Source organism: Homarus americanus, unplaced genomic scaffold (genome assembly GCF_018991925.1).
Source record: "Homarus americanus isolate GMGI-L3 unplaced genomic scaffold, GMGI_Hamer_2.0 scaffold56333, whole genome shotgun sequence".
Classification (NCBI taxonomy): domain Eukaryota; kingdom Metazoa; phylum Arthropoda; class Malacostraca; order Decapoda; family Nephropidae; genus Homarus; species Homarus americanus.
In genome coordinates, this window is record NW_024734940.1 from 1950226 (window position 1) to 1977217 (window position 26992).

The 26992-nt window shown below is 42.1% G+C and overlaps 1 protein-coding gene across 2 annotated transcripts in view; it reads right to left on the minus strand.

The window, feature by feature from the left end:
- The window catches only part of LOC121870588 (methyltransferase-like 26), a 94080-nt gene that overhangs the window by 45597 nt on the left and 21491 nt on the right, over positions 1-26992 (minus strand). For both annotated transcript variants that reach the window (XM_042372419.1, XM_042372420.1), the window contains exon 2: positions 9912-10203. In XM_042372419.1, coding sequence (XP_042228353.1) covers positions 9912-10203 — 292 coding nt within the window. The remainder of the gene's footprint in view (positions 1-9911; positions 10204-26992) is intronic.

Genomic DNA, 26992 nt, shown 5'->3' on the forward strand with positions numbered 1-26992 from the left:
TATTGCCCTGCAATGTGATCCTCTGCCTTCTGGGCAGAAGAAATCAGTGCCTTTTCCCAAATTCTATGCCTCTCTAAAATAACTGTGCATTTCCAAAACTAAAGGGTAATGTCCAAAGAATGAGCGTGCTGTTTGGATCTACATATATATGTGAGCAGACATTTTCGGTAAGGAAGCTGAATAAATCAAAACTTAGATCTGCAATGATTGATGGTCACCTAGTACAAGTACTTTTCATTGCAACAACAGAGGCAACACCTGACTTCAATGGTCTGGTTGGCAAAAATCAGCGCTGTCATTCATCCCACTGAGTAAGTTAAATATTCGTATCAATATATGAACAACTTCAAATATTACATAATTACATATATTGGTATTTTGACTTTCTTTTATTTACCTATTTCTAAGCATTAAAAATTAATTTTATGTGATGGAAAGCCACTCACAGGATGGAGAATTACTCATATTATGAACGGCCTTTTTTTTTTTTTTTTTAAAGCTGGGAAAGGATGGAAGGCATGCTGGGGCTCAAGGCACAGTCAGACATGAAGGATAGAGAAGTCACGACAGATAGTCGTGGGGGAAAGGTTAGAAAAGAAGTTTAATGGGTTAAACAGAGGGGGACGACACCCCTCGTTTTATATATTACAGAGTTTGTTGGCTAACTAAGCTAACCTAGGATTTAGAATGAGGTTGCACAATGGTTACTTTGGTAGACAATGACTAGTTTGGTTTGATTTTACAATTTCATGTTTATTAAAATCTTATACAGTTGTACCCCGCTTAACGCGGTCAATTGAACCCACAGGGTACCGCGTTAAGTGAAAACCGCGTTAAGTGAAAACCGCGTTAAGTGAACAACAGAACATATGGGATTAATTCCAATAGAGACTGGCCCGACCCCCAAACTCCACTTTTTGACGACACACAACTATGTTGTAGTAAAAATATTATCTTAACTTTATGATGGTACAGGTAGTTCTGCTATAATGCGATAATTGTGTTCTTGTAAAATAGCGTGTTATAGAAAATCGCGTAATAGAAATAACAGGGCTTATGGAGAAAATAGGGTTAGGTGCAGATTACTACTCAAAATCGAAAAAATTTAGTAGCTAGCCTAACACAAAGGATAGCACAGTCTAAATAAATGTTACATTCATATCTAATAATGAAATCATACAGTAAATGTAACACTTTACCTTGAAAAAATATGAATGTAACTTGATGGGGGAGAAGGGTGATTTTGAGGTTGATAACATCGAGCTTCTCTTCAAGTGTTATATCCTTTCTTTTACAATAATCACCGGGAATTCTATCATCAGAACGCTTTTTGGAGATATTCTTCTTTACAATATTCACAGTTAAAAGCACAAAATTGGAGAAATAGTAAGCAAAAATCGCGTTATAGCAAACAAGCGTTCGCGTTATACAAATATTGTTCCGAATTCATAAATCGCGTTAGAGCAAATTTGCATTATCAAAACACGCGTTATAGCAGAACTCACTGTATGCACACACAATTAATAATTAAGAAGAAATATCAATAATATTAGGTTTTTTAACACTTACATTAGTAGAAAAGATGGCTGGGCACACGGGGATGGGGGTTGGTTCCGAGGCAGAGGGCAGATTATTGGCCCTCACCTGTATCAATTTTATTACTATCCACCATAGAGGCTTGCAGGACCTCTTTGTCAAACCCCTCAAAGTCCATATGAGTCCATATCCTCATTATAATTATCACTATCACTGACTTGGGCCGGCTGTGGTGGGTGAAGAACTCGGTAATGTTTTGATGACTGGGCGCATCGTGCCCGCGCCGCTTCCCGCGTACATGAGTAGATGAACCGCGTTAAGTGAAAGTTCGGTTCTGGCGAGGCACCGCGTATATGAGAAATCGCGTTAAGTGAAACCGCGTTAAGCGGGGTACAACTGTACTGTATTATGTTATGGACTCACTAGATTGTGACTTGTTAAATGTGAACTTATATTATCTAAGTTTTAATCTAAGGTGGATTACTGTGGCGGACATAGGTGGGTCGCAGGTTGGGTTGTTGTAGTGCGGGTTGTTGTAGTCTGGGCTGTGAAGGTCGTCCAGGAGCTTGTCCCAAACCTTCTTCCCTAGGCGATGGAACCTGACGTTGAGGGCCTCTGTTTTATTTCTCAGGTGGATGGTTTCCACTGTCTCCTGGTAGGGTGGTGCTTGGCCACTGTCTGACCTCAGACACTTGTTTTGGAAGCTCTGTCGTTGTTGTAGTCTAGTCTTCCCGAGTGTGACGAGTGGTATATGTGGGTACTACAACACAGGCCTCACCAGCGACTTGTACAGGTGGACTTGTATCTTCTCAGGCATCAGTTTAAAACGTTTTAATTTGGTGACTTTGGCTTTCTTTAGTCTGTCCTTCACATGGGAAATGATGCCCGTCCGAGAGATGATGAGACCGAGCAACCTGCCTTGTTTAGAGTACTCAATCTCTTTGTCGTCGATTATCAATGGCGCCAGCTTGAATTTGGCTAAGGGTATGACCTCAAATTTCGTTTTGTTTGTTTTTATTTTCCATTTATTTTCATACCCCGAGATACCCTCTATTGACCAAGCAGTGAGTCGCGCCATCCTAGCCATGGACCTTCCTGGGAAGGTGATGATCTGTGTTATATCATTGGCATACATGATGTACTCGCTGCCAATGATTGGGGGTGGCAGGTCAGCTGCGTAGAGCGTGTAAAGGGTTGGTGAGAGACAAGAGCCCCGAGGCACGCCGCTCGAGAGAGAGAATTCTTCTCTATAATCAAGTTGCACAGCAGGTGCGTCAGGTTTTCGGGTAGCCCCAGTTGTATGATCTTATACTGCAGCCCAGAGTGCCAAACTTTGTCAAACGCCTTGCTGTCGTCCCTCAGTACTACGTTGCACTGCGGTCATGGAGTTGGCGATCTGCTCGTAGGCCTGGGCTATGACGGTGGATGTGCCTCGGTACTGGCGGAAGCCGAACTGGTGGGGATTATGCACATCTTCGTCCTCTAGATGCAACCGTTTGTTTACTATTTTTTCGAGGATTTTGGCAGGTACCTCTAGCAGCGATATTGGTCGAAAGTTTTCGACACTGTTTGGAGGCTTACCTGCTTTTGGTATGAGGCGGATAATGGCGATTTTGAACATCTTAGGGAAGTATCCAGAGGTGAGGCAGGCATTGCATATATGAGTAAGCCTCTCTATCATGTTGTCAGGGAGTTGGGCCATGATGATCTTGTCAAGAGGCTGAGGCTATCATGTTGTCGGGGAGTTAGGCCATGATCCTCTTGTTAATATGGCTTTGCCCAGGTGATTTGTTTTTAAACCCTTTTATGACGGCTGACACATCTGCAAGAACTATGCGCTCTGCCAGGTAGCTTTCGTCCACCAGTCCAGTGAAGTTGGTCTGAGCGAGCGGCTGGTGCAGGTGCTGATGGTTCTGCATCTGACCTAAAAGTCCTCCTCAAACTCCCTGCCAAAGCCCTCGTTCTTCTGTTCACTAATGGTAAAGATCTTCCCTAAATATCGCCGATGTACTTGTTCTTGGTTTTCCTCCTTGAATATTTTCACGTTGTTTTGGTCGAGCAGTTAAGGGACCGTGCAAGAGGTGGAACCCATCAGTCACTTGATCCCTTTCCTGAAGGCAGCAGAATCTCGGTAATTGTTGGCTGCCTTCCACACCAAGGCGGCTCACTTTTGTTCATGTAGACGTTTGCTCTCGTGCTGAATGTCCGTCTGTAGCTCTCGGTACTGGTCTCTCAGCTCTTGCGTCCACCTGCTGATACTGGCTAGCTGTCTCACGTGATCGTACTGGACACTGAGCTGCCTCAGCTGGTGACTAGTGTGAGGGTGTGGAATGGTCCTGTGGGTGGTGGTTGGGATGTTGTTGTCCATCTTCACATCCGTGTACCATTGTTCGACCGCGTCGCCGATGTCATTGGGGATGGCTTCATCCAGGTTCATATCCTGCTCGAGACTGAGAAACTCCTTGAAAGAGTCCAAGTCTGCCCGTTTGAGGTTTGACTTGATGTTAGTGGGGATCATAATGGGATTGGATGAGAGCGTCACGACGACTGGCAGGTGGTTGCTGGTACTGATGGGTCCGGCGGTAACGTGCCTGTTCAGGACGGCCTCATTGTTAAAGAGGATTATGTCAGGTGTTGTGGCACTGGCACATCTGATCAATGTCTGGAAATCTGGCCCAAGGTGATGTAGTTTTCCCTTTCTGATGATGTCATACAGCACCACACTGATGTTGTTCTCATTACCGTGTCCGAGTATGGCTTGGCAAGCATTTAAGTCCCCTATGATGTATGTTGGTTTTCTGTGGCGTAGCAACTAGTTGAGGTCTTGTTCGGGTAAGTAAGGACGTCTGGGAGATAGGTACATTGTGCTTATGATAACAGGTCCCCAAGTTGTCTCCACCTGCACTAACTCACATGATGGAGGGCCACTCACATAATGGAGAGCAACTCACATGATGGAGGGCCAGTCACATGATTGAGGGCCACTCACATGATGGACGGCCACTCATATTATGGAGGGTTGCTCATATGATGGAGGGTTACTCATATGATGGAGGGCCACTCACATGGAGGGCCAATTACACAATGGAGGGTCACTCGCATGGAGGGCTACTCACATGATGTGGGACCACTCACATGGAGGACCACTCATATGATGGAGGGCCACTCACACGATGAAGGGTCACTCACATGGAGGGCCACTCACATGATGGAGGATGACTCACATTGAGGGTCACTCATGGTGGAGGAACATTCACTTGGAAGGCCACTCACGATGGAAGGTTACTCACATGATGCAGGGCCACTCACATGATGGAGTGCCACTCACATAATGGGGAACACTCATGATGGAGAGCGACTCATGGTGGAGGGCCACTCATGATGGAGGGTCACTCACACGATGGAGGGCCACTCACATGATGGAGGGTTACTCACATGATGAAAGGCCACTCAATGATAGAGGGCCACTCACATGATGTAGGGCCAATCACATGATGGAGGGTTATTCATATGATGCAGGGCCACTCACATGGAGGGTTATTCACATGGAGGGTGACTCACATGATGGAGGGTGACTCGCATGATGGAGGGTCACTCACAAGATGGAGGGTCACTCACATGATAGAGGACGACTCATGGTGGAGGGTCACTCATGGTGAAGGGTCATTCACTTGGAGGGCCACTCATGAAACTCACATGATGCAGGGCCACTCACATGATGGAGTGCCACTCACATAATGGGGACCACTCATGATGGAGGGCCACTCACATGATTGGAGGGCGACTCATGGTGGAGGGCCACTCACTTGATGGGGGGCCACTCATGATGGATGGTCACTCATCGAGGAGGGTAGTAAGCATTTATCAAACAGGGAGGTACTACAGCCTGGGAAGATATTGGAAGCATAATGTGTTGTCTAATGGTAGACTCTGCTGCCATATGGCATCACGAAAATTGTGACCAAGTCCCAGGTTGCTCATCTGGCTTCCTGCCTCATTTACACACAATTGCAGAATCTCAATTGTTTCTCTTACTTGGACAACGCAACATACATAATGTATATAATTTCACACTCTTGATTTATTTTTGTTTTTGTATTAATTTATGGTTATTAATATTTTATTATTATTTTATTTGTATTAATTTGCTATTAATTTTATTAATTGTTGTAATAATAATTATAGATATTATTATTATTAATTATTATTATATCCCCCCCGCCCTGATGTGGGTCAGCGACCTGTGCCCGGGTGGGCTAATCCTCGTATAAAAAAAAAAAAAAACATAATGGAGGGCCACTAATGGTGGAGGGTCATTCACTTGATGGAAGGACACTCATGGTGGAGTCACTCACTTGTTTGAGGTTGACTCATGGTGGAGGGTCACTCACATGATGAAGGGCCACTAATATGATGGAGGGCCACTCATGGTGGAGGGTCACTCACTTGATGGAGGGACACTCACATAAGGGAGGGCCACTCATAGTGGAGGGTCACTCACTTGATGGACGACCACTCATGGTGGAGGGTCACTCATGGTGGAGGGTTACTCACATGGTGGAGGGTCACCTCATGGTGGAGGGTCACTCACATGGTGGAGGGTCACTTACATGGTGGGAGGTCACTTGCATGATGGAGGGTCACTCGCAAGATTGAGGGCCATTCATGATGGAGGGTCACTCACATGATGGAGGGCGACTCATGGTGGAGGGTCACTCAGAATATGGAGTGCGACTCATGATGCAGGGCTACTCATGATGTAGTCACTCACATGGTGGAGGGTCACTTACATGGTGGGAGGCCACTTGCATGATGGAGGGTCACTCGCAAGATTGAGGGCCATTCATGATGGAGGGCCACTCACATGATGAACAGCCACCCACATGATGAAGGGCCATTTGCAAGATGGATGGTTGCTCAAATGATGGGGGGGGGGCACTCACATGGAGGGCCACTTACATGATGAAGGGCCACTTACATGATGGACGACCACTCACATGATGGAGGAACACTCATTATGGAAGGCCACTCACATGGTGGAGGGCCACTCACATGATGAAAAGCCACTCACATGATGGAGGGCCACTCAAGATGGAAGGCCACTCATATGGCAGACCATTCATATCATGGAGGGCCACTCATGATAGAGGGCCACTCACGATGGAGGACCACTCATATGATGGAGGGTCACTCACATGATGGAGAGTCACTTGCATGATGGATGGTTACTCAAATGATGGAGGGCCACTTACATGGAGGGCCACTCACATGATGGAGGGCCATTCATATGATGGAAGGCCCCTCATGATGGATGGCCACTCACATGATGGAGGTCAATTCATATGATGGAGGGCCAATCACATGATGGAGGGCGACTCATAGTGGAGGGCCACTAATGATGGACGGTCACTCATGGAGGGTCACTCAAATGATGAAGGGCAACTAATGGTGGAGGGTCACTCGCTTGATGGAGGGCCACTCGTGGTGGAGGGTCACTCACTTGATCGAGGTCAAATCATGGTGGAGGGTCACTCAAGATGGAGGGCCACTCCTGGTGGAGGCTCAATCATTTGATGGTGGGACAATCATGGTGGAGGGTCAGTCATGGTAGAGGGGTCACTCACATGATGGAGGGCCACTCATGGCAGAGGGCCACTCACGATGGAGGGCCACTCACATGATGGAGGACCACTCACATGATGAGGACCACTCACATGGAGGGTCACTTTCATGATGGAGGGCCACTCACATGATGAAGGGTCACTCACATGATGAGGACCACTCGTATGATGGAAGGCCACTCATATGATGGAGGGCCACTTGCGTGATGGAGGGTCACTTACATGAAGGGCCACTCATACGATGGAGTACCACTTGCATGATGCAGGGCCACTCAAATGATGGAGGGCCACTCATGTGATGGAGGGCTACTCATATAGAGGGCCCCTCATAATGGAGGGCCACTCATATGGAGGGCCACTCACTTGATGGAGGGTCACTTATGTGATGGAGGGTCACTTTCATGATGGAGGGTCACTTTCATGATGGAGGGTCACTCACACAATGGAGGGTCACTTTCATAATGGAGGGTCACTCACATGATGGAGGGTTACATTCATGATGGAGGGCCACTCACATGATGGAGGGTCACTTTCATGATGGAGGGCCACTTATATGATGAGGAACACTCAAATGATGGAGGGCCACTCAAATGATGGAGGGCCACTCACATGATGGAGGGTCACTCACGTGATGGAGGGTCACTCACGTGATGGAGGGTCACTCACGTGATGGATGGCCACTCACATGATGGAGGGCTGCTCACATGATGGAGGGCTGCTCACATGATGGAGGGTTGCTCACATGATGGAGGGCTGCTCACATGATGGAGGGCCATTCACATGATGGAGGGCCATTCACATGATGGTGGGCCACTTACAAGTCTTGGCCATCACTCTTTAATGCTTCTTTACTTCGACATGCTTTGTATTTCACAAATTGTCATAAAAATTTCACATGACAACACTTTTATTTAACTGAAATTTAGTAATGGATGTTCCTCTCAATACCCCTTACCTTTCTCATACAGACTGCTTGATACTTAGGTGTATTTTGCAGGAAGAAGTTATGAGCCCTTAGTGATGTTCAGCCAGTGACAAATCATATCTACTGTATACAAGCATTGATATTTCTCGTGTGGCAATGTCATTACTGCAAGTCTAAGCTGACTTCTTCTAGTACATCTTGTTATGATGGTAGGATAAGAAGCTCTAGCTTCCCACAGGCCTAAGTCGCCGGCCAATCACTGTTGGACACGTATCTCTAAACTAATTCATCAGTTTAAGATCTACTGAAACAACTCAAGAGTCGCTTCTTATAATTAATAATTATAATAAAATGGTGATCTATTTTTAGTTTATTCACATAAGCTAATTTACCAGAATTATTGCAACTGACTAAAAATAATTAACTTGTCTCTACCAGATGAAACATCTGATGGCCACAAATGCTCATCAGACTAATTATTTACATTGTACTGTACTGTAATAGTAAACACCATTTTAAATTTTTATACACATGAAACATGTCTTATACTTATTATTGCAGGAAACCCATGACCTACGCCTCACAAGAAGACTATTCCACATTGATTCGCACAGAAGCCCACCGTCCGAATACCCGAAGGTGCTTCAGGGCTATGCAGGGCAAGTTTATTTACAAATTATTTATATTACATGGAATTATAGAAAATAATTTCCACACACACACATTAACCAAATAAGATTTACACAAATGCTGCTACAAGATGAATGATACCATGATTATACTCTACTTTAGTGATAACCTCAAGCAAGCTCAATAATAATACTCTTCCTTAGTGATAACCTTAAACAAGCTCTATAATGATATAATACTTTACCTTAGTGATAACCTCAAGTAAGCTCTATAATAATACTCTACCTTAGTGATAACCTCAGACAAGCTCAATAATAATACTCTTCCTTAGTGATAAACTCAAGCAAGCTCTATAATAATACTCTACCTTAGTGATAACCTCAAGCAAGCTCAATAATAATACTCTTCCTTAGTGATAATCTCAGGCAAGCTCTATAATAATACTCTACCTTAGTGATAACCTCAAGCAAGCTCTATAATAATACTCTACCTTTGTGATAACTGCAAGCAAGCTCTATAATAATACTCTACCTTAGTGATAACTGCAAGCAAGCTCAATAATAATACTCTTCCTTCGTGATAACCTTAAGCAAGATTTACTCTACCTTAGTGATAACCTCAAGCAAGCTCTATAATAATACTTTACATTAGTGATAACCTCAAGCAAGCTCTATAATAATACTCTACCATAGTGATAACCTCAAGCAAGCTCTACCATAGTAATAGCCACAAGCAAGCTCAATAATAATACTCTTCCTTAGTGATAATCTCAGGTAAGCTCTATAATAATACTCTTCCTTAGTGATAACCTCAAGGAAGCTCTATAATAATACTCTTCCTTAGTGATAACCTCAGGCAAGCTCTATAATAATACTCTACCTTAGTGATAACCTCAAGCAAGCTCTATAATAATACCCTACCTTAGTGATAACTGCAAGCAAGCTCTATAATAATACTCTACCTTAGTGATAACTGCAAGCAAGCTCAATAATAATACTCTTCCTTCGTGATAACCTTAAGCAAGATTTACTCTACCTTTGTGATAACCTCAAGCAAGCTCTATAGTAATACTCTACCTTTGTGATAACCTCAGGCAAGCTCTATAATAATACTCTACCTTTGTGATAATCTCAAGCGAGCTCTATAATAATACTTTACCTTAGTGATAACCTCAAGCAAGCTCTATATTAATACTTTACCTTAGTAATGTCAATCTTGAGTGGGCTCTTCACATTTTCCAACTTCTCATCAGCAATATATCCCTTTATGCTCTCAATATAATTGTCATCAATATCAGATGGCTGCCAGGTTATGCTTGGAAAAGTCTTTGCAAAATGTACCACATGTTGGCCACTGCCTGAGGATATTTCCAGCGCTGACAAGTTAGTGTCTATACCAAGCTTCTCAGGGACCACATCTTCCAGCACCTTTAAGATTGGCTCCTTGTTCCTCTCTGCAGCCTCAACTACCATCTTTGATCGTGACATTGTTCTGAAATTAAATTAATTTGGATATAATTTCTAACAATGCTGAATATTTTCTGGTAAATTGCCAAAGTTCATCAATCAATTCCGAAAAAATTCTAATCTCCTATAATACAGTATATTTTCTATTATGTATCCATGAACACTGATTGATTACCCTGTGCTGTTGGTCACCTCAACACACTCATAATTGTGTCTACTGTAGCTATTATCCACACTTGCCATGTGTTGAATGCTTACAAAACAAAAAAGATACTGTAATTGTGGTCAACTGTGTGAGGGTAAGAAACAATTACAGTATTACCCCGCTTTAAGCGCTTTTTTTTTACGAGTTTCCACGTTTACGCGGTATCCTGCCAGGCCGGGGATACTCACTTTACGCGGTGCGTGTACTCTTTTACACGGAGAGCGGCTGGCGGTCATCTCGCGCCGCGCCATTTTTGGATTCAAACTTCCCACTATGTTGGGTAAGCGGCGCGAGTAGGTTGCGCGCAGTGTATGTCTTTGTTGCGTTATCGGTGATGTCATATGACGTATAGGTCTGTGATTGGGCCAAGCATCCTTAGCTCCCTCCCCCGCTAGCTGTGATTGGTTTAATGTAATATGACGTGCCTTGCCGCGGGAGCGTTCAAGCCCGTTGACCTACCCATATCAGTTACACCCCTCCCGGCTACACCGTGTATATCGGTATCTATTGTTCCATAAGAATGGCTTCCACCGAACCACTACCACCACCACAAAGAAACCTTGCATTACCTGGACCCAGCCGCCCTAAGCCAAAGAAGATACGACGTGCCCTAAGCTACGAAATTAAATACAAGACCATCCAAGAGTTGGAGAAAGGACCAAGACAGGTTGATCTCGTGCGCCAGCATGGTGTTAACGATCTACGATCCGGACGATCAAGAAGGATGCAGCCAAGATAAAGGAGCACATGAACATCACAAAGTCTACAGGTGCTTCTATGATCAAGTATTGCCACAACCAGGTGCTTCTCAAGACGGAGAAATTACTTGTGAGCTACTTGATTTGTCAGGCAAGACGGAACATGGCGGTGGACACGCACTCAGTTAAGGAGTACGCACGTGAACTGTATGCTGCAGTGTCACGTAAGATGGGAATTGCAGAGCCCAAACCCTTCAATGCTTCCTCTGGGTGGTAGCAGAGGTTTAAGAAGAGGAACAATATCACCCACATTAACATTGGTGGTGAAGAAGCTAGTGCTGACCGTGTTGCGGCTAGGGATTTTCCTCCGTTTTTACGTGAGATTATGGAGGAAGGACAGTACACCGACGACCAGGTGTTTAACATGGACGAATCTGGTCTTTTTTGGAAAAAGCTATCTTCCAAGACCTTCGTTGTCAGGACTGCCAGCAAGTGTCAGGGCTGGAAGTTGCAGAAGGAGTGCATCACCGTCCTGTTTACCACCAATGCCTCCGATACCTGTAAGCTCAAGTTATCGGTGATCCACACAGCACGCAAGCCGCACGCCTACAAGAGCATGGGCATGACCAAGCTAAATGTCCACTGCCTGACCGCACGTAAGGTGTGGATGTTCTCTACTCTGTCCCTCTCCTGATTTGATGACTGTTTCGTTCCCGACGTGAAGAAATTCTGTGAGCAACAGAATGTTCCATTCAAGATTTTGTCGCTGATTGACAACACACACCAGGACACTCGCCCCTACTGTTGGATCGTCACCCCAACGTAAAAGTGGTCTTCCTTCCTCCCAACACTACGTCATTAATACAGCCCATGGACCAAGAATTAATCTGCAGTGTGAAAGCTGCATTCTCTGCAAAGACGTTTAAGCTCCTGAACGACTATACCAACACCAAGGATGAGTTGCGTAACCTGGGTGACACCGATAGCAAGAGCGAAGAGGACGAGGAACAACAGTTGGCAGAGCAAGAAGTACTTGTGAAACACTTTTGGAGAAAATTCAACGTCAAGAAAGCTGTGGACTTCATGGTGGAGGCATGGGATCAGCTGTCTGTAGCAACGGTTAGTCACGCATGGAGAGATGTGTTGCAAGGTATTCTAGGTGGAAGGCAGAGTCAACGTGTGACTGGTGAGGTTCAGACTGTTGCAGTAGCTGTGGACCTTGCCAGAGAAGCTGAGCAGTGTTACAGCTAAAGGCTTCTCCGAGACCACCAACGACGACATTATGGAGGTGATAAGGGATCCTCATGTGACTGCCGACGAGATGTTAGATGATGATGACATCAATGAAGAGGCAGGTGGTGCGTCATCCCAAGAAGAACGCAAGTTATCGCATAGTAATGTAAGGGGTGCTATCGAGTGTGTAGAGAAACTGAAGCTCCTCCTTTCCGACGACCCTGACGATAACCGGTATGAAGTCTTCACTACCCAGTTGTTGCAGGCTATGGAGCCCTACATCAAGGTGTATCACGACAACATCAACACTAGCCGTCAACAAAGCATTACCGGGTTCTTTGCCCGCAACCCACCACAGCCAGCCCAAGCCAGTGATAGTGACAGAGACAGTGATGGTGACTTTGAGGGGTTTGTCAGGGAGGCACTGATAAGTGTGGATGACAGTGATGATGACTCACCTGAGGGCCAGTAGCCTGCCCTCTGCCTCGGAACCAGCCTCCATTCCCGTACGCCGACCCATCTCTTCTACTAACGTGTTAAACCTAACCTTGATTTTTTCTAACCTAACCTACAGTATATTATTCTCTTATTGATTGCTTTCTTCTATATTATGTGTGTGTGCATACCATCATAGAGTTAAGATGTTATTTTTACTAAAACGTACGTATTGTGTCGGGAAAAAGTGGAGTTTGGGGGTTGGCCTGGTCTCTAAATTAATCCCATATGCTATGTTGTTCACTTTACGCGTTTCTCGCTTTACGCGGGCCTCCGTGGGTTCAATTAACCGCGTAAAGCGAGGGTTCACTGTACTGCAACTTCTAGCAGAAAAACATTAAAGGTATTCAAATCTGCCATGTTTGCACAATACTGTACAGTATATTGGTTCGGACATAAGTAGAAATATTGTAAACTAAAGTGAAGGTCAAAGAATGTTAACTGAGGCTCCCCACTGTTACTCATCTCTTACTGTGTATCATTAATGATGTAAAACAAGAGTACTGTACTGTATTTGGATCACAATGATAAATGGTATTGTTAACTGTGGCAAGAAACTTGACATCACTAGTTGTTACCCTTATACTGCACAGTTGTAAGGGCGGTAACGAGCGGGATGGTTGTCCGCTGCTCGTTTGCTTGTTCACGGCCTCACTAGGGGGGGGTGGGGGTAGATGGAGGTGAGAAGGGTGCTGCTGCTTCGTCACACATCAGACACTACCCAGCCAGCACCGCAGCTGCACTTCCCCCGCTGTTCAATTACAATTCTGGTTGTGTGCCCATCTGAGGCTCCTGGGGCTCATGGGCTGATTCCCCAGTCCTTCACTACAGTACTCCCTCTTTATCGACGGGGGTTACGTTCTGTAGACGGCCGTCGATAAAGAAACCGTCGATACCGTGATGGTTACGTAATTTTTCTAACTATTATTAGCATATGTTGAATAAATGTACCTTTAAGCATTAATGCGTTTCCTTTACACATAACCTTAAATAATAGTGTATAAATAATAATATAATAAGTGGACAAAAATACTAGCAAACTTACGATTTCATTTATTGAAGTGAACATCGGTCCTTACAGTAAACAATACAGTGTACAGTATATACAAGTGTGATGATTGAGGCTTATTAAAAGCCTGACCAGTCAGATGAGTATGATGAGTCAAGGTCTGCATCTTCTTGAGGGGTGTGGGCAGGTACTGCGTCTTGTTGTTGTGAGGTGCCGGCAGCTTCTACGTCTTGTTGTTGTGAGGTGTCGGCAGCTTCTGCCTCCTGTTGCAGGATGCCGGCAGGTTCGGCGATGGCGGGTAGACGCTAGTCACGCCACTAGTGCCGCCTAGCGGCGAAAGTACAAACAAGGCCCGCAGAGTTCAAATAAAGCCAAAATAAAAATCCGTCTAAATAATCCGTCGATAATCGAAACCGTCGATAAAAAATCTGTCGATAAAGAGGGAGTACTGTATTTGGCTGTCAATCTCCGGACACCTGCTCCAGCTACTACCGCGGCTGCCACGTCATCGCCACTTCCTCCACGCCCTATCCACCATCCGTGCCCTGGCGACTCTCCTGTATGGCAAGATATCGCCCACCAACGCCAGCGTCAAGTGAGGAAGCTGCCCTGGACCTTCCCCCTGAGAGCGGACCGCCGCGTCAACAAAACATTCCACCGGGTTGCAGCCGTAGGAAACATCTGTACTTTGTTTGACTCCCATTATTGTTTGACTCCCGTAATTGTTTGACTCCCGTATTTGTTTGACTCCCGTATTTGTTTGACTCCCGTATTTGTTTGACTCCCGTATTTGTTTGACTCCCGTATTTGTTTGACTCCCGTATTTGTTTGACTCCCGTATTTGTTTGACTCCTGTATTTGTTTGACTCTGTATTTGTTTGACTTCCGTATTTGTTTGACTCCCGTAATTGTTTGACTCCTCTATTTGTTTGACTCCGTATTTGTTTGACTCCGTATTTGTTTGACTCCGTATTTGTTTTGACTTGAATTCCCCGTGACTTTGATTTGACTCTATTCGTTTGACTCCCGTATTTGTTTGACTCCCGTATTTGTTTGACTCCCGTATTTGTTTGACTCCCGTATTTGTTTGACTCCCGTATTTGTTTGACTCCCGTATTTGTTTGACTCCCGTATTTGTTTGACTCCCGTATTTGTTTGACTCCCGTATTTGTTTGACTCCCGTAATCGTTTGACTTCCGCATTTGTTTATTTGGTATTTGTGTGAGTGGTGTCAATTATTGTGATTATTTTCATAGTAAAGAGATGTCAATCTTTAGCGGTTGTTTGTTACCCTTGGAAACCCATGGTTCTTGACTTTCCTTTTATAAGATCCTGATTAAGCTGGCAAAGCTGGCGGGGAGGTTACCAGGTGCATAGTTATCAGTCAAATCAAAGATGTTTAAGTTTTTTGCTTATAAAATGTCAATGAATTGACTCAGCAGAATATATCTTACATTGCTGGAATTTTTGTAAGATAGTGATCAATTTTAGTACAGAAATCCCATAGCTTGCACTAGACATAAAAATTTTAATAATTAACTTAGTACATTTGAGTACAGGTTTGCCCTTAGGGCTATTATTTCTTTTACTTTTTTCACAATATGTATTTAGGATGGTGTACGCATGTAAAAGAGTAAAAATAAATTAAGAAAGTTACGTATAACTACCCAAAAATAAGAGTTGAAAAACAACCATAACACCTCACGGCTTGGCCCAGTAGCCTGGTGGTTACAGTGACGAGTTTAACCTGGCTACAGTGCCATGATAAATCACTAGTAAGCATTATCATATCAGCAAACATAATAATAACAGTAAGTCCAGTGAAATATGGCAGGGAGGGAGGAAAGCTAAGTGCAGACGTTAACTAGCAGTCACATGATTTACTCCTCTTACCCGAACCCGTTGCCAGGCATACAATTGAAATACTTTTGGGAAAAATACATAATCTTGTAGTCTAATTGGAACAGACAGGCCCAGTGAAAAACAATTATATAAACCATGCATTTACCTATGATAACATAATGAGAAACATTGTATCATTACTACAGTGAATGAAATATTCCTACAAACAACAACTGACAACTGTTTGTTCCCACCTCTCGGTCAATCTGAGCCCACGGGCCTAAAATGCTCTTTGCTCTGTTTACCCAGACGAGTAGGCGGAGCAAGCAGCAACGTGGTCTGTGATGTCTCTCGTGATGTTGATACGCACAGACGTATTTGTGAGCCACTCGGCCAGGCCTCGCTTCCCTCTTCCCAGTCAGATGTGCAGAGACATGTTTGTGAGCCACTCAGCCGGGCCGAGCACCCCTCCCCTACCTCCCTACCGTCCTCCCTCCAGCCACTCTCCTTTCTCGCAGTGTTTGAATTTGCTATCCCAGTTTGTCCGCTCATACTGAATCACATTTATTTGCTGTTATTGCTCTACTCAGGAATGCATCCCTATTTTACCCATGTATTATTCCCTCTGTTATACCAGTTTTCGCTAACAGGCAGACTCCAAGGAACTTTTTTTTTTTTACGGGGATTAGCCCACCAAGGCATAGGTCACTGACCCACATTGGGGCCTAGGGGGTGAAAATGTAATGATGATGATGATGATGATGATGATGCTGATGATGATGATGATGCCGATGATGATGACGATAATAATAATAATAATAAAGAAATACAAAATAAAAAAAAAATAAAAAGTGAGAAACAATATATGTACAGTAATACCCCGATTTACGTGGTTTCACTTCCCGGGATTTCTCATTTACGCGGTGCCTCGCCAGAATCGAACTTTCACTTTCCGCGGTGCATCTACTCATATACGCGGGAAGCGGCGCGGGCAGGATGCGCACAAGGTCGCCCAGTCTTCAAACATTACCGAGTTATTCACCCGCCACCCACCACAGCCGGCCTAAGTCAGTGATAGTGAGGATATGGACTTATATGGACTTTGAGGGGTTTGACAAAGAGGCCCTGCAAGCTTATGTGGTGGATAGTGATACAATTGACACAAGTGATACAGGTGAGTGCCAATAATCTGCCCTCTGCCTCGGAACCAACCCCCCATTCCTGTGTGCCCAGCCATCTTTTCTACTAATGTAAGTGTTAAAAAAACTAATATTATTGATATTTCTCTTAATTATTAATTGTGTGTGCATACCATCATAAAGTTAAGATAATATTTTTACTACAACATAGTTGTGTGTCGTCAAAAAGTGGAGTTTGGGGGTCGGGCCAGTCTCTATTGGAATTAATCCCATACGTTCTGTTGTTCACTTTACGCGGTACCCTGTGGGTTCAATTGACCGCGTAAATCGGGGTACTACTGTACAAGTATTAGCTATCGTCTGCCTATTTTCCCGCCAATTTATATACCGGTATATATATTTTTTATTTATTTTTTTATTATTTTCGGAAAATTTTATTTTTTCTCGATTTATCCCCATGAAGTGTACTGCCAGCAGCACCCTAACCCGGGGCTTAAGGGTTAAAGATAATACAGTACAGGTAGTCCCCGACTTCTGACTCAACTTACGTCAATCCGCACTTACGACCTGCTATGACCTTAAGACCGTTAGGACATATGACCGCCGCAGTCGCGACCAAAATTTTTTTCAAATAACGCGCGCAATTTCTATACCGAAACGTTTCTGTCCTGAATGAGAGCGTGGTGTGGCTTGGGTCACCGCGTGGGTACACTCACTCAGTACAGCGCTTAGTTGGTGTTTGAGTATTGTACCCTATGCTGATCGCGCTGTGAACTTACGATATCGTATTTCATTGACTTTATAATGACTGGAAAGCGTACAAGTGAGTGTGCTGGTGCTGCTCCAAAGAAAAGGAGACAGGTAATTACTTTTGAGATGAAAATGAAGATAATAATGCAGTTTGAGAATGGAAAAACTGTAGCAACAATCTCAAGTGACCTAGGTTTCTCACACTCGACCATATCCACTATTCTGAAGGACAAGGAACGTATTCGTGATGTAGTGAAAGGAACAACACCTATAAAGGGAACTATAGTTTCAAAGAAAAGACAAGGTCCTATTCACGATATGGAAAAATTATTGGTGATATGGATAGAAGACCAGATACAGAAGCGTGTACTCTTAAGCCTTCTAACCTTACAGGCTAAAGCAAGAGGCCTGTTCCAAAGCCTGAAGGAGCAGGCAGGAGATGAATGTGAGCAAACCTTTACAGCAAGTCATGGGTGGTTTAATAGATTTAAAAAATGCTACAGTCTACACAATGTTAAGGTGAGTGGAGAAGCAGCTAGTGCTGATGTTGGTGCTGCCGAAGCTTTTAAGGAGGAGTTAGAGGGTGTGATTGTGGAAGGGAATTATTTGCCTGAGCAAATATTCAATGTGGATGAGACTGGATTATTGTGGAAGCGCATGCCTGAGCAGACAAACATCCACAAAGAGGCGAAAACAATGCCAGGATTCAAGGCATTCAAGGACAGAATTACACTTCTGTTGGGGGGGAATGTTGCTGGTTTCAAGCTAAAGCCCTTCATGATCTATCATTCAGAGAACCCCAGGGCTTTTAAACATGTCAGCAAGCACACACTGCCAGTGTTTTATTGCAGTAATAAGAAAGCCTGGATGACCTTAGCCCTGTTTGAGGATTGGTTCATGACTTGTTTCATTCCACGAGCCAAGGAGTATTGTCTGCAACAACGGATTCCATTCAAGATTTTGCTGATTTTGGATAATGCTCCGGGACACCCACCACACCTGGAGGACATGCACCCTGATGTTAGGTAGTGTACATTCCACCTAACACTACCTCTGTCATCCAACCCATGGATCAAGGTGCTATTGTTGCCTTTAAAGCGTATTATTTACGCACGACCTTCGCTCAGGCTGTTGCTGCTACTGAAGGTGAGAAAACGCTCAGAGTTTTGGAAGGAGTTCAACGTTTTGTCATGTATAAAGAACATTAGTGCAGCATGGGATCAGGTTACAAGACATTGCATGAATGGAATACGGAAGAAAATCCTGAAAAGATATGGGAACAGTTTCAAAGGATTTAATGAAAATGAAGTTATTTTGGATATTAGTAACAAGATAGTGGAGTTAGGTAAACAGCTTCAGTTAGAAATTGATAATGAAGATTTTGAACAGTTGGTTGAAAGTGTAGCAGAAGAGCTCAGTAACGAGGATCTTATTGAACTAGATGCACAGAAAATTGCAGAGGAAGAAGAACCTGCACCCCCCAAAAAGTTTTCAGTGAAACAAATGGCAGAGGCATTTGCTACAATTAATAAAGGAATGCAAATGTTGACAGAATGATCCAAGATGCACTTGCTTGTTACAGAGAAATTTATAATGACAAGAAAAAACAAACTGTGCAGTCTAAATTGGACATCTATTTTAAGAAGTCTCCCAGTGCTGTCTCCCCACGCCCCACCAGTGCTGCCTCTTCACTCCCTCAAGATGATCCAATACCTTCAACCAGCAAGTTTCCAGTCCATAAACCTGTCTGAAGAAAGCGACATTGATGACCCACCCAGCCCTGTCTCCTCCTCTGCTTCTTCCAGTTAATGTAGTTTCCATGTATAATTAGAAAATTGTGGGGGCCCCGTGTGCATTCAGCTGACTACATTAAAGGTAAGTGCTCAGTCACACTGTATCCATTCCTCATTATTTATTACCTTTACTGTACTGTACTGTATTTCATTGTAGATTTTTTTTTCATTTTTTTTATCTATGTCGGACTTGCGACCATTCCGTCTTACAACCTGGATTTGGGTCCCTAACCTCGTCGTAAGTCGGGGAGCACCTGTACAGTATATACAGTACAGTATTTAATAATAAATAAGGTAATATATTTAAAAAAATACATTATTTTTAATGAACTGTCATAATACCATTGCATACAGTATAGGAGATGCATTCCTTCTGACATATATTAAGGGTACAGGTACAGTTATATCTCCGTCAGCCGGAATCCCTCAAACCCAGAACTCTCCGATAGCTGGAATTGAAATTTTCTCAGAAAATCGGTCCCAAAGCCAGAATTTTTTGGAAAATTCCTGCTTTGGAAACAATTTTCTGAAGGGCACATTTTCCAGAAAATTCTGAGAAAATTTTTCCGATACCTGGAAAATTCCGGGAAGGGAGAGTTTTTTCCCGGTTTGAGAGATGAAAATCAAGCGCATTTTCTGGAAATTCCAGGAAAAAATTTCCGTTACCCAGAAAATTCTGGGGATGAGGGACATTTTTCCGAGTTCAAGAGATGGTGTAAGGGCAATTTCTGGAACTTTCGAGAACATTTTTCCATTACCCGGCAAATTCCGGGGATGAGGGAATTTTTTCCGGCTTCGAGAGTCATCTCGTTACCTAAAAATCTCTCATTCCCAGAAGTGCTCTGCACTAATTGTTCCAGCTAATGGGGATATCACTGTATTAGTATACAGTACACAAATTACTACAGTGATGTATCTTTACTAATTAATGAATAACAGATAAACAATATTGTATCATGAATGACAGTCTTTTGATGAACGAGTGTGAGGCAGTGGATATCATACAATTCTACTCCCACTGTAGCTAATACATCTCTACATCACTGAAATTATGATTTAGGTGGTGATAATAGAGGTAGTGAGGGGGATTGTAGTAGGTGGTGAGATGATGCACTTATTAGTTTCTTTGGTAACACTGCACCTGCAGCACTGCCAGATGCTATTGAATAGCTGATATCTACCCACAAAATTGAGTGTAAGTACAATATAAATGAGCAACGTAGTATCCCTTCAACATTACGTTACATAACATTTTAAAAATGGAGTGAAAATAGAGTGTTCTCAAGCACTCCTCAACCATGCAGTCATGGATGTGTGCATCAGTTAACCACACATAAATTTATGTCATACAGTAAAATCTTGTATTTCGTGAGTAATATAGATTAGAAAAATTGCGCCAAATTCAAATTCGCCAAATGCAAATACATAAACTCAGTATATACTCGTCTATAACCCCCCTTCGTATATAGGTCGACCCCGATTTTATGACCAAGAAATCGTTAATTTATGATATTCCTCGTTTATAGGTCGACCCAAGTTTTTGAGGGTAAAGGAACAACAAAACCTTCAGAGAAACACTACGTCCTATAAACTTGTTTACCATTTATTATTACGACACTTTACACTGAAACGCGGGTAGTTTCAACAAAAATATTGTATATTTCCATTCAAGTATTTATTCAAGTCAATTAGGAGGGAATATTATTGTAATACAACAGTTTTTTAACTAAACCATTCGAAAAGTGATTACGGTAACATCTTTTGAACGAAAGAAAGCCAAAGTCTTTGTTTTCATCACGATTTTATCCCACTTTCCACTGTAATATGTACGTCATTTCAGCAAAAAATATTACATTTCCGTGAATGTATTATATCAAGCACAGTATAAATAGAATATCATTGTAATATAACAGAATTTTAACCGAAAACTATTAAAAAAACGAATAACATCTCGAGAACATCGGAAGCTTAGGTAAAGTCTTTTGTTTTCGACATGTATTTTATCCTATTTTACATTGAAATACATCACGTTTCAGCAAAACTACTATTTATTTCCGAGAATATATTTATTCAGGCGCAGTTTAGGTAAAATATACGTGTGATGTAACAGTTTTTTAACTGAAAACGATTCGAAAAACACGTGTACCCTCTAGCCCTGTTCAAGGAGAAGACTGGGAGAAGCTGTTTGGTGCTGCAGACGATGACAAAGAAAATGATTTTGATGGATTTTAATGAAAATATTCAGAAATATGGTATCGTAATATTTATTCAAGTCAATTAGGATATTATTGTAATACAATACAACAGTTTTTTAACTAAACCATTCGAAAAGTGATTACGGTAACATCTTTTGAACGAAACAAAGCGAAAGTCATTGTTTTCATCACAATTTTATCCCACTTTCCACTGTAATACGTATGTCATTTCAGCAAAAAATATTACATTTCCGTGAAGGTATTATATCAACCACAGTATGAATAGAATATCACTAATATAACAGTATTTTAACCGAAAACTATTAAAAATACGAGTAACATATCTTGAACATCGGAAGGTTAGGTAAAGTCTTTTGTTTTCTGCATGTAGTTTATCCTAATTTACATTGAAATACATCACGTTTCAGCAAAACTACTATTTATTTCTGAGAATATGGAAATGTAATATTTTTGCTGAAATGACGTACGTATTATAGTGGAAAGTGGGATAAAATCGTGACAAAAACAATGACTCGCTTTCTTTCGTTCAAAAGATGTTACCGTAATCGCTTTTCGAATGGTTTTCAGTTAAAAACTGTTATATTACAATAATATTCTATCCTAATTCACTTGTGATGTAAAAGTTTTTTAACTGAAAACGATTCGAAAAACACGTGTACCGTCTAGCTGATACGGCAGAGCCCTGGTCGTGGAGGCTTTGTGTTTGCATCGGCCCTTCTTAAGCAGCTTTTAATTTTAGCGTACGTTGAAATTGTGTTTACCGGTGTATTCTTATTTTCTTGCTTCTTATTTTCCAGAAATATGACAAGTTTTTATATAATACAATGTTACGGTACTTTTAATTTACAAGTATTCATTTTTAAAAATACAGAAGACACCAAACAAATACTAGTACGGATATTTGCGTGACTCTCCCGCCAAAAAAGACCAAACAGCTGGTACTCTCTCCCTCAGCCCTACCAAAAATAGCCCAACATCTTTCTTGTTTATTCTCTTCCAATTTCTCACTTTAACTGGTATTTTTTACTTCATATTGCCTACATCAGATAAACTACAGTAATTGAGGTTAGATATTGTTATAAATTTGATTACCGTGTCCTGGCAGGTACCGTTAGAACCACCTGACCCTACCAACAGTGTTGCAAGTCAGACAGCATTTTTTTTTTTTTACATTTTTGGTGTCTCCATTTGTTAATTTTTTTTCTGTGGGGTTTGCACAATAGTATACTGTTTTACCTACAGTACTGTAAAACGATTTGGGAAAAGAAATACTCGGTAACTTAAAATTTTAAAAGGAAAATTTTGAAACTGGCAACTGTGTGTAGATGACCTGACTCACATCATATTGGCTACTTTGGGCTTGCTATGATGACGCAAGAGATCTGCCCTGGCAACTGTACCGACACTCACAGCGGGTGGTGCGTTGGTGCATCGTTTCCATTGTTTACTGGTAGTTACTGGTAAATATTTTTCAACCTAACGAAACTATTACCCGTATAGAGGTCGACCCCCAACTTTTTGCCCAAAAATTTGGTCTTAAGAACTCGTGCTATACACGGGTATATACGGCAGTTATGTGTCGTCAAAAAGTGGAGTTTGGGGGTCGGGCCCGTTTCTATTGGAATTAATCCCATAGTGTTCTCTTGTTCACTTAACGCGGGACCCTCTGGGTTCTATTGACCCCGTTAAATGGGGTACAACTGTGTGTATATATATATATATATATATATATATATATATATATATATATATATATATATATATATATATATATATATATATATATATATACATATATGTATATATACATGTATGATGTGTATATATATACACATACACCTACACCCCGACTTACGACGGGGTTAGGGACCCAAATCCAGGTCGTAAGTCCGACATAGATAAAAAATAAAAAAAAATAAAAATAATTTTTTTTTTTTAAATAAAAATCTACAATGAAATACAGTACACTAAACGTAATAAATAATGAGGAATGGATACAGTACAGTAAAAGTAATAAATAATGAGGAATGGATACAGTGTGACTGAGCACTTACCTTAAATGTAGTCAGCTGAATGCACACAGGGCCCCCATAATTTTCTATTTACAGGATACATGGAGACTATATTAATTGGAAGAAGCAGAAGAGGAGACAGGGCTGGGTGGGTCATCAATGTCGCTTCCTTCAGACAGGTTTATGTACTGTGGTAACTTGCTGGTTGAAGGTATTGGATCATCTTGAGGGAGTGAAGAGGCAGCACTGGTGGGGCGTGAGGAGACAGCACTGGGGGACTTCTTGAAATAGATGTCCAATTTAGACTGCACAGTTTGCTTTTTCTTTTCATTATAAATTTCTCTGTAGCAAGCAAGTGACTCTTGGATCATTCTGTCAACTTTGGCATAACGCTCATAATTTTGATCCATGCCATCAAACATTTGCATTCCTTTATTAATTGTAGCAAATGCCTCTGCCATATGTTTCACTGAAAACTTTTTGGGGGGTGCAGGTTCTTCTTCTACATTTTGTCTCTCTTCTTCCTCTGCAATTTTCTGTGTATCTAGTTCAATAAGATCCTCGTTACTGAGCTCTTCTGCTACACTTTCAACCAACTGTCCAACAACTTCATTATCAATTTCTAACTCCAGCTGTTTACCTAACTCCACTATCTTGTTACTAATATCCGAAATAACTTCATTTTCATTAACTCCTTTGAAACTGTATGTCCGCTCAGGCATGCGCTTCCACAATAATCCAGTCTCATCCACATTGAATATTTGCTCAGGCAAATAATTCCCTTCCACAATCACTTCATCTAACTCCTCATTAAAAGCTTCGGCAGCATCAACATCGGCACTAGCTGCCTCTCCACTCACCTTAACATTGTGTAGACTGTAGCGTTTTTTAAATCTATCAAACCACCCATGACTTCCTGTAAAGGTTTGATCACATTCATCTCCTGCCTGCTCCTTCAGGCTTTGGAACAGGCTTCTTGCTTTAGCGTGTATGGTTAGAAGGCTTAAGGGTACACGCTTCTGTATCTGGTCTTCTACCCATATCACCAATAATTTTTCCATATCGTGAATAGGACCTTGTCTTCTCTTTGATATTATAGTTCCCTTTATAGGTGTTGTTCCTTTCACTACTTCACGAATACGTTCCTTGTCCTTCAGAATAGTGGATATAGTCGAGTGTGAGAAACCTAGGTCGCGTGAGATTGTTGCTACTGGTTTTCCATTCTCATGCTGTGTTATTATCTTCATTTTCATCTCAAAAGTAATTGCCTGTCTCCTTTTCTTTGGAACATCACCAGCACTCTCACTTTTACGCGTTCCAGTCATTATAAAGTCAATTAAATACGATAATAACGAAAGTTCACAGCGCGATCAGTATAGGATACGATAGCCAAACACAAACTAAGCGCTCCACTGAGTGAGTGTACCTACGAGACGCGCCACCCTCTCGCCCCGGACGGAAACGTTTCGGTATAGAAAATGCGCGTGTCATTTCAAAATATTTTTGGTCACAACAGTCGCGGTCGTATGTCCCGACGGACGTACGGTCAGAGAAGGTCGTAAGTACCAATGGACGTAAGTCCATGTGGTCGTAAGTCGGGTAAACAAGTAGAACAGCCTGCCTAACACTCGCTGTGCATCACTTAGCATAACTCCCGTGGCCTGCCGCTAATATTTCCTACTAAAATTCATGTTTGGGAAACTTATTTAACATAGAAATTATAATAAAATAGTAAATTCCAGTATAATTAAACGAACAAAACACCACACGCCATTTTCAACGGCTGATGGACAGTATACATTCGATCAGAACGCCACTAAACCCAGGCAGCCAGACAGACAACTACCCGGTACTAAGATTTGGGTGCCATCTTCGCAATTTTATGATCGCGTTATAGATTGTGAGTTCACATACACTATAAGGGTAATGACAGTTTAATGATACATAATGGCAGTTTATTGAATATACGTACACACAATGCCATCGTAATTAAAACCTTAACTCTAAGATAAAAAGTTAAAACTTTAACTTCAAGATTAATTTTACTTCAAAGTTATATTCTATTGACAATAAAAGCATGTATGATCACATTTTAAAATCCTTCGAAGTCTGCTGGCTGTTCATCGCCCAACATAAAAAGGTTTTCATATAGGTCCGAATCACTGGAACTTCCGACTTCGTCTTCATTATTTTTGCTGTCATCCTCCTCCTCGTCACTGTCTCGCCACAACAAATCGTCTTCTTCCCCATCCATTACATTTGAAATCCCACATTTTTTGAACGATTTTACAACAGTTTCCCAAGACTTTATTACAAATTCGCACAACATATCCAGTGGTGGAGCACGCATATAACCCCCTTCGTGAATGACTTTTCTTCCTCAACCATCCATTTATTCCACTCAGAACAAATATTGTCCTTAAATGGCTTATATAGGCTTACATCAAGTGGTTGAAGCACAGACGTTAACCCCCCTGGTATTACTGCAGTTACAATGTTGTTTTGTTGTAGATGCTTCTTGACCTTATCTGTTAAATGGGCTCTGAACATGTCCCAAACCAAGAAGCTCCTTTCCTTGCGTAATCCACGAGGCCGCCTACTCCACACATTGTCAATCCATAAATGTACTCCAGCTTCGTCCATCCACCCCTTCTCATGGACATGGACCAAAACACCAGTAGGGAGCTTTATATTTGGCATTGTTTTTCTTTTAAATATAACCATTGGTTTTAATTTAGTTCCATCTGCAAGGCACGTTAATATGACAGTGAACTTCGTCTTTTCGTGCCCTGTACTTTTTATCAAAATAGTTTTTTTGCCTTTGGTGTCAACAGTTTTATTGCTAAGCATATCGAAAAAACAAGGTGTTTCATCCATATTACCAATCTGACACTGTGGGTAGTTGTGTTCCTTCCTCAGTCCAATGACACATCTAAGGAAATTTATAATTTTGTCTTCGAGGTCAGCTGGGAGTTTCTGTGCAATTTTAGTTTTCTACCGCAAAACAAAAAATTTTCCTCTTCATGAAGCGACTACACCAGTTTGCAGTTGCTTTAAAAAATTTTTTGCTTTCATCTGGGTGTGTTTTGGCCCAATTAAGTGTATGGGTGCGTATGTCAGTTCTGGTTACTGTTTAGACATCTTGACGGTTTTTGTTGACCCAACCTTCTAAATAATTTTCCAGTTCATGCCAGTGACAGATGCCGATCTTTACAGCACATTTTTTGGGGGGTATCTTTTTCAGGGAGGCTTCACTTTTCTGCCAATCACGCACCATCTTTTCATTTACTCCATAATTAGTCGCTGCAACACTGTTGTTTGAAGAGTTTGCAAATGCAACAACTTTCAGCTTGAAACTTGCGTCATATTTCATCCTTTTTGCTGGGGGAACCATGAGGATAAGATATTTTCAACTGTTGTCA